This window comes from Myotis davidii, unplaced genomic scaffold, assembly GCF_000327345.1.
Source record: "Myotis davidii unplaced genomic scaffold, ASM32734v1 scaffold151, whole genome shotgun sequence".
Lineage (NCBI taxonomy): Eukaryota > Metazoa > Chordata > Mammalia > Chiroptera > Vespertilionidae > Myotis > Myotis davidii.
Window position 1 is genome coordinate 53,352 of NW_006285248.1, and position 8,936 is coordinate 62,287.

The window sequence follows — 8,936 nt, forward strand, 5'->3', positions numbered from 1 at the left end:
CAGCCGCCATCTTGGCTGGCAGTTAATTTGCATATCGCCCTGATTAGCCAATGGGAAGGGTAGCGGAGTTATGGCTAATTACCATGTTTCTCTTTTATTAGATAGGATGTGGCTGACCTCTAGTCACAATATTTTATCAGTTAGACCTACTGTCATCATGAGGTGCAGCGAAACTTAGCATTTTGCAGATGGGGTCATATGCTCAAAATTCTTTACGTAAAATGTTTTTAAAAAGCAAATCAAATCAAGGTGAATTATTCAACCAGATAATAGTTCCTTTACTAGTGCAAGGCGTGTGTGTGTGTGTGTGTGTGTGTGTGTGTGTGTGTGTGTTTATGTAAAAGCCTAAGCAACTGTTAGGACCGGTTGCTATGATGCGAACTGACCACCAGGGGGTAGGCACTCAACACAGGAGCTGCCCCTGGTGGTCAGTGCGCTCCCATAGTACTGCTCAGCCAGAAGCCGGGCTCAGGGCTGGCTAACACAGCTGCAGCAGTGGAAACCTCTCCAGCCTCTGCAGCAGTGCTACTGAGCAGTGGCAGTGGCAGGTGCAGTGGGGCCAGGATGAACAGCAGTGGTGCAGCACCCAGCCCTGGCTTGGGCTCCTCCTTGACCACCTGCCGCTTTGAGCACTGCTACATCCCCCAAGGAGTCCCTGATTGCGAGAGGGCCCATGCCAGGCTGAGGGACCCCACAAATCCATGCACCGGGCCTCTAGTATGCATATAATGACCTTCGATATTTCCAAGGTTGCCCTATGTTAACAAAGCATTTTCCGAAATCTAAACATTTAAATTTAAGTTCCCCAAATAAAACTATATTAAGTATATTACCTATAAAAAAACACTTCATCCACTGGTATTTGGCTTTCTTCTTTTGCAAGGAACTCCTTACTGTTCACTAGAAAAATTCAGTTAAAATTTTTAATTTATTAAAGTAATCCTTTTTATGTTATTTAAGCTCTTAAGACTAAATACAGCAGACCCACAATCATAATGTCTCAAAATGTTGTGCAAAAAACAATCTCTGGAAAAGTCTGTGTGGAGGAGACCCAACATTTGAAACTGATGACTAGCTAGAATGAAAAGTTGGCAGTACTTAGCCCATAGTACATCACAGTGAAAGGAAAGGGTCTCTCATTGTCCTCTAATTGCATCCCAGGTCTGAATTTCAAGAGACATAAAAACTCAGTTCTTTTAATAATCTCTTTAAACTTGCCATTTTCATCTCAGAAAAATGACAATGCCTGCCATTCTGGGAATAGGAAGCAAAGACAAACATAGAATTCTCCATGATTTTACTTAACACTGAGGAAAACTAAAAAACAAGATTAAGGAACTACAAAGATGTTAGTTTTCCCTCTTCAGAATAAAAATTTATGACTCCTCTTGAATTAAAGGGAATTAGGCTTCTAATTCTAACCCTATTAAGTTTGGGCAAGTCTTTTCATACCCCTGGACCTCTGAGATAAGTCAGTTGGAAATGATTTATTAGGTGTATGTTTCTACCTTAGCCTTTGGACAAAAAGGAGTTGGGATCTGGTATGTAAACAAATGACAACTCTGAATAGAAAAACAAAGAATCAGATCCTAAGATGGATCCACTAAGTTAACATGATGCTCTATGACAGAACTCTGTGTGGGGTTTTCTGCTAGCCCATATTAGAGACTTAAGGTGATCTGAACTGTAAAAGATATATATATATATATGGGGGTAACACTGATAAAGCTACAGATGATACCAAAATGTAAAAATATTGATAATTGTTAAAGGTGGATGATGGTCTTTGGGGGCTGGGGAGTTGATCACATTATTTATTTATTTACTTTGGATATGTTTGAAATTTTGTGTAATAAAGTTAAAAAATAAATGGCCAAGACACAGTAGACTTAAGAATGCCTATACCTTCTTGGGAACAAAAGATGGATAATGTCTCTGGTTCTTAGGTTTTATTCTGATAAAGTGGAGCAAAGAATAACACAATTTATTCGTTATTGACTTGTACTATCATATAAGTTTCAACTGTTCAGGCTTTTATAAATTATTAAAAAGTATTTTATAAATACTTACCAGCAAGACTACGAATATCCTTTATAAAGTGTTTTCTTCTTGGTTGCATCACAACACTATCTGTGTTTTCTGAAATGTAAAATCAAGATGGTATAATGTAAAACCTAGGTAGTTATGTGCTCATATTTATTAAATATCAAAAGTAAAAACTAAATAATTCATCAAATAGAAGCATACCTTTGCCTTTATGTGGCTTTGGATTTCGGTATACAAATCGATCCAAGAATCTCATTAGTGTGAAATCCTGCAGTGGGTCCCCTGAATACTGAATATAATTTCCCTGAAAGGTGGGGGAAATTTCAGAACTTAACTTACATTTTATACTTATACACACACACACACACACACACACACACACATATCCAGATAACAAAAAAGAGGAAAATATAAGCATCTATTACAATATGTAGAAGGTAAAAATCTGCAATAAATGATTTTAAATGTTTCTCCATGCACATTTTTTTTGTTTTCTTAATCCTCACCTGAGGATGTTTTCACTGATTTTGAGAGACAGAGAAACATCGATATAAGAAACATTTATCAGTTGCCTCCTGTACTTGCCCTGACTGGAATCGAACCCACAACCTTTCAGTGTATGAGACAATGTTCCAACCAACTGAACCACCTGGCCAGGGAACTTGCAAATTAAACACAGACTCATACAGTTTCTATGATGCATTGCAGATTATATGAATAGGTAAGTCATATTAATACTGCAGGTCATCTAACCATTAACCAGAAACCTAACCCTTAAGTGACAAATAGGAAAGGAGAGGGCAATCTTTCTCTAGAATGTAATAAATGACTGTGGTTTTCTAAAATCCTGTATTTCCATTCATCTCAGAGTAGGAAGACTTAACTACTGTTCTGTATTAAGTCATTGCTCCTTTACAACAGCAGACAAATGTGTTTGAATTTATCTGGTGGAGAAAATATTGCATGGCCAACTTATTATCTAAAACTAGATTACTTATTTTTTTCCTTATATCATGTCTTTTGAATATTTTAGACTTACCTGAAGGATAGTTTTTGCAAATAGAGCCACAGAGGGATGAAAATGTTCAGATAACTAAAAAGAAAAAATGTGAATGAGGTCAACTCTTACTACAATTACAGATTATTTAAGAAAACCCAAAGAAGTAAAAAAGGTAATACATTAGAAGAGTGGTTCTCAAAATTTTGGTCTCAGGGCTGCTTAATATACTTAAAAATCAAATACTTCAAGAGCTTCCTTAATGTAAGTGGGATATATACCTATTGTTATTTACTTTACTAGAAATTACAACAGAAACATTTTAAACATTGATTTATAGTTTAAAGTAAAAATAAGCCTATTACAATAATGTATCTTATGAAAACTATTTTTAAGAATAAGTATTAGTGAGAAGGGTAGCATTATTTTACAGTTTTGCAAACTAGCTAATACAATGGATTCTCACATCTACTTCCATATTTCATGTTACTGTAGTCGAGGTCTATGAAGAAAATCTCACCTCAGACCGATATATAGTTGGGAAAAGGAGGATTTATTAATAGGCTTTTACATAATTGTGGATTTTCTTCATGCTTAAGACAAAGTCTCCCAAATACCCAGACTCTTGTCCATGGGAGATGAGACAAGTTTCATACTTAGGTATGAACACAGAACATTAAAAACAAATGGACTGTAGGGTCAAGATAATAAAATCAACATTTTTTCTTGCTTTGTCATTTTTACATGATACTGGCTTTTTAAAAACGTGCAGGTATGTGGCAGTAAAGAATATAATAGATGTGAGTGTAGCTTCATGCTACTGTTTTTATTGTGTTAAGTAACCATCAGTTTTAGCCATCATTTCCTTTACACCATCAGTGCCACTGTCAACATAGTGACAAAGGTAAAAATGTCCGGGTATGAGTATGAAAATAGTTGTGACCTTGCAGACTTGCTTGAAAAGGGATTAGGGACCCACAGGAGGCTGTGCCCACATTTTCAGAATCACTATATAGGAAGACACTTATTTGCTTTACATGAGAAATCACAGATTATTAAAAATATGAGGTACTTTTACACAGTTAAAAAGTAACTTTATTTGCAAAAAGTACTTTCATCACAAAACTTTTCAGGGGTATCTAATGCAAAAAGCAAAATTTAACTATTTACAGAGCTGTTACATGCAATAATCTACCTACAAAAAAGCAAAACTTATTTATAGCCAGGTACCACATCCTTATTTTGCACGCAAATTATTTAAGATTTTCTATATGTGAATGCAGAGGGTGTAAATATGGAAAATTAATGTTTATCAGAGACAAAAGAACTATGTATTAAAAAGCATTACAGCTGTGTGACATACTTCAGATTGCTTTCTTATGACAATTAACTCATGTCTAAATAGCAACTCCTATATTTATTATTTGCAAGAAAAATGGAAACTTCCAAGGTGTTAAATCCATGAGAACAAATATATAGCACAAGTGACTTGAAAGACAAATTGAAATTATTTTACCTTTTTGAGTTCCCAAAAACTTGTATTTTCAGCTCCACAGAACAAAGGGTTTCTACTGAATGGATCATATGTGTTTAATTGTTTGCCACCTGAGAACCAAAAAAGAGTACTTCTCAAATGCTTTATTCCTAGCCTAAGATATCACTAAAGCCACCATTATTAATGTTGTTACCAACAGATATAATTTCCAACATTGTTGATTAGCCAGGCATCCTACTTATATTAAAAACTCAAAGACCCTTCAAGAATCTATCTTGGTACTCAAGCTAGCATTTGCTATTGCATAAATCAGGCAGCATGTTTATCCCAACTACTAAAAGGTGCCCTCCAAAACTTCTCCCTTCTTCAAATAAAAACAAAAGGTGCCTATTCTGGGTCAACTAGGTCATAAGTGTCAAGATGGCAAGTAACCTGAAGATGAAATAAGGTTAAAGTCTTTTTGAACTTTAGAGTGCTCTAAATATTTGTAATTTAATTATGCCCAGAAATAATTCTCACTTGGAACAGGTTTTACATTTTCTTCACGTTTTCAGAAACTCAGGATTAAACAATTTAAAAAAGGATTTTTAGAACACACTAAAACTGCCTACTTCACAATGTACATGCTCATCATCCTTCTAAAGAGTTATTCTCAGTTTTGCCCTAAGACAACTGATGGATTTCTTTTAAAAACTTTCCTGATGGTTACCAAACTTTTTATACTTCACAGGCAAACTGAAATTTGGAGAGAAAATAATTGGACCACAAGTTCCACAACAAGTTTGAAGAAATAGGTCTGGCACATTTCTTGATCCTCAAGGCTAGAATTCATAGCCTCAAATGAAGAGACTACATTTCTAAGATTTCTTTTGGCCCTAGTATTCTATTAATACACTTACTTTAGCTTGTGTATGTATATGGAAAACCTAAGTTTCTATCTCACAGTTTTTATTCCTAAAAGATTACTTTAAGAAACTGTAAAGGGTGAATATGATGCTCAAACAAAAGAACCAAAACTGTCACATAATTCACAATATCTAACCAAACACTTTTTTATAAATCAAACTTTCATATACACATATTTGATATCTTCATATATGTTCTATGTTTGAGGCTAAAAAACTTTACATATACAGATAAAGATTAAGAAACTAAAATTGGTTCAAAGGTATAAACTTTGACATTAACAGCTAAAGAAAATGAGATATACTGTGCACCTAACATGTCCACAGTTTCCCACTAAATCTTCATAGCTCCAAAAGGTACTTGCTTTAATTTCTATGATTTCAATTACTTTAAAATGTGTATATACTATCTGTAGTATTATTAATAAATTATCCACTATATTAAAAATGTACTTCTAAGGTCTTATAAGGTTATGAGTTCCTATTTTTAAGAAAGCAATACTGAGGACTTCTAAAATTGTATGATATTAATTTCTAGTAAGGTCAAAGGGGAAACCAATTTCCTCATTTAAAAATTCAAGGGAGTAATTTAATATTTAAAAAACTCACCTTTCAAATTATCAAAGTGTACCCAAGATGCAGACTCTGATTTTTTGTTTTCCATATGATTTTTAGACACAGTTTCTTCTGTCTCAGCTTTTTTCACTGTACCTGTTTCTTTATCTGCATCAGTGAATGTTTCTATGTCTTCATCATCTTTTATGTCAATAAAATTTTCTTCATCATCAGATTCCTGAAAAAGTGGTTTAATGAATCTGAGTCAATCAACTGGAAGTCTGCATTCAAATTTTTGGTGCAATAGTTTTGAAGAAGAGTTGCTTATTGCAATTCTAGTGAAACATTAAAGTTCCATCAGTGATGCGGGGAGAACCTATCCTTATTTATTAATTTAACAGACTTCAAGTTTTGAGCCAACAATCCCTGAGACTCTGGGACTTCATTACATAAAAACATTTGAGCCTTCAAACAAATTTCTAACATTTTTTTTTTTAATATATTCTATTGATTCTCTACAGAGAGGAAGGGAGAGGGACAGAGAGTCAGAAACATCGATGAGAGAGATTGATCAGCTGCCTCCTACACGCCCCCGACTGGGGATGTGCCCGCAACCAGGGCACATGCCCTTGACCGGAATCGAACCCGGGACCCTTGAGTCCGCAGGCCGATGCTCTATCCACTGAGCCAAACCGGTTCGGCTTCTGACATGTTTTAAATAAACCCTATCAGGTATATGTTATGTTCATTTCACAACAGAGGAAACAGGTTAAAGAGATCTGCTAGCTCTATAACCATCTATAATTATCTCCTATTAATGCAGTTTAGTGTAGTGTGGTTTATTAGGAGTAAAGGAGTCAAGTGATATGCCCACCTAGTAAACTGTATACTTGAACTTGCGTTCAGGTCAGTCCCAACTGCTGCTCACACTCTGATATGCTCCAGACAACTAAGAAAGTTACTGTCATTGAAGCAAAGAAGAAAAACACCAATCTATCCCAGAACCCACTCAATTTAAAAAGCAGTTGTAAAATATACCAGATGATCAGTTAGTTGACTCCTTAAACCTGGTTTTGCTTTAAGGATCTCAGACACAAGATATAAAGCTCCACATATGAATGGTGGCATCTGTTCACAAGTAACTTGAAGTAACCTCTTCACAAAAGCCTTCACCCTACGCAACACGATGTCAGCTTTCAGAGATTTGTAGACAAGGTTAAGAAACATGGCTTGCTTTGAACATGTGATTAACCCTGGATCCAACATCTTCCTGTAAAACAAAAACAAGATTAACTGTTTATTCAGAAAACATTTCTATAACCAGCAGCAACATAGAGGAAACTACTAACCTCATCTTAGTTAGGGATAACTTTCCTACTTATTTTAGAACAAGCGATCATTTCTGCCAAGAGATAAAATGTAAGTCAATGACCAGGACAGAAAGAATCAGGATGGTAGGGGTGAGGAGAATCCCAGGAAAAAAGAGACATTTTTTTCTCCTTTTCCAAGTGGTTCTCCATACTCTAGACTTAACAGTATAATTTTCCATAGATACAGAACCACCCATGAAAAGCCAATCCAAGACCAAACAATGAAAACTGACCTATGAAAGCAGTGGACTAAATCTGGGTTCTTATCCTTGTATCTACTAGCTGGGTGACCAAAAGCAGCCTCCTCTACATGGTTTTAGTGAAGACCATTACATGTATAGAAAATTAAATTGTGAGGACTTCAGAGAATCTTTCATCCAATATACTAATTGGGTAACATCCTTCCATACATGCTATTCTCTTTGCCCATAATGTTCTTCCCCAACTGTCTGCATGTCCATAATATCAAAATCAGGTTCCTCTATTATTTTCTTTATCCGTCCAATGTTTATCTTCTTCATAGCTTAACACACTGTTACCATTTTCTCCTTTTCCCTCCAAAGGCCAATGGAACAGGGAGTGGGCCTTCTTATTCATTATTGTAACCTCAGTGCCTGCCATTTATAATAAGTGCTTGATATTTACTGAATGAATAAATGGTTCATTCCATAGCAAATGGCTATGAAACACATCTAGTAATTGTGGATTATTTACTCTCTCACTAGGAACCCAATCTAATTTCGGACAAAATTTTACCAGAAAAGTCTCTTCTTTACCTATAGCTGAAATCCACTCCTGTATAATTTCCAACCATTATTTTACTATTGCCATCTGAAGTAACACATAATAATTTAACCACAAGCAACAAAAGCAAAGTAAGTGGAACTAAAGGAAACAATCAACAAAATAAAAAGGCAACATATGATGGGAAACCAAGATGGCAGCATAGGTAAACACCGGAAAGTGCTGCCTCGCACAACCCCTTCAAAAAGACCAAAAAGACAAAACGGACATCATCCAGAACCACAGGAAGGCTGGCTGAGTGGAAATTCTACAACTAGAAGAGAAAAACACACTGAGACTCAGAGGAGGTGCGGAAGTAAGGTGCAGAGGTACGGAGGCGCACGTGGAAAGGACTGGCAACTGAGGATGCGGTTGTCTTTTTCAATCGGGAGGGAGTCTCAAGCTCCGGACCGCTCTGAACTCCAGATCTGGGCGAGTCTCTGGGGACGCAGACTCATACGGGGAGAAACTGGACTGTCTGGCAGCAGGTAGAACTCAAGCGCGGCTTTCTCTGAGGTGCTGGCAGCGATTACTGGGACACTGAGACGCAGGGCCTCTTAGGGCTGGGCCGAGGACCAGCCATAGCTGTTTGCTCCGCCCTGATTTCCTGAGACCCCGCCCACCCAAGCTGTGTGCAGAGGCTTTTGCATATGAAAGGCCTGGCCCTTTGCAATCTGAAAATTACCTAACAAACTGCAGCTGAGTCAGAGAGACCCAGAACTTCCAAGAGAAGGCCCAAGGCCCCACAGCAGCTTGCATTGCTTCACAGCTGGGCCTCATCTGGG

At 36.6% G+C, this 8,936-nt stretch overlaps 1 protein-coding gene across 1 annotated transcript in view; it reads right to left on the minus strand.

Annotated features, from left to right (window-relative positions):
* CEBPZ (CCAAT/enhancer binding protein zeta) overlaps positions 1–8,936 on the minus strand; it is a 24,214-nt gene that overhangs the window by 9,016 nt on the left and 6,262 nt on the right. The window contains exons 3-9 of the mRNA XM_006755901.2: positions 7,037–7,268; positions 6,053–6,236; positions 4,560–4,648; positions 3,086–3,139; positions 2,248–2,350; positions 2,071–2,139; positions 834–900 (exon numbers count right to left, since the gene is read on the minus strand). Of these exons, the coding sequence (XP_006755964.1) occupies positions 834–900; positions 2,071–2,139; positions 2,248–2,350; positions 3,086–3,139; positions 4,560–4,648; positions 6,053–6,236; positions 7,037–7,268 (798 nt within the window). The remainder of the gene's footprint in view (positions 1–833; positions 901–2,070; positions 2,140–2,247; positions 2,351–3,085; positions 3,140–4,559; positions 4,649–6,052; positions 6,237–7,036; positions 7,269–8,936) is intronic.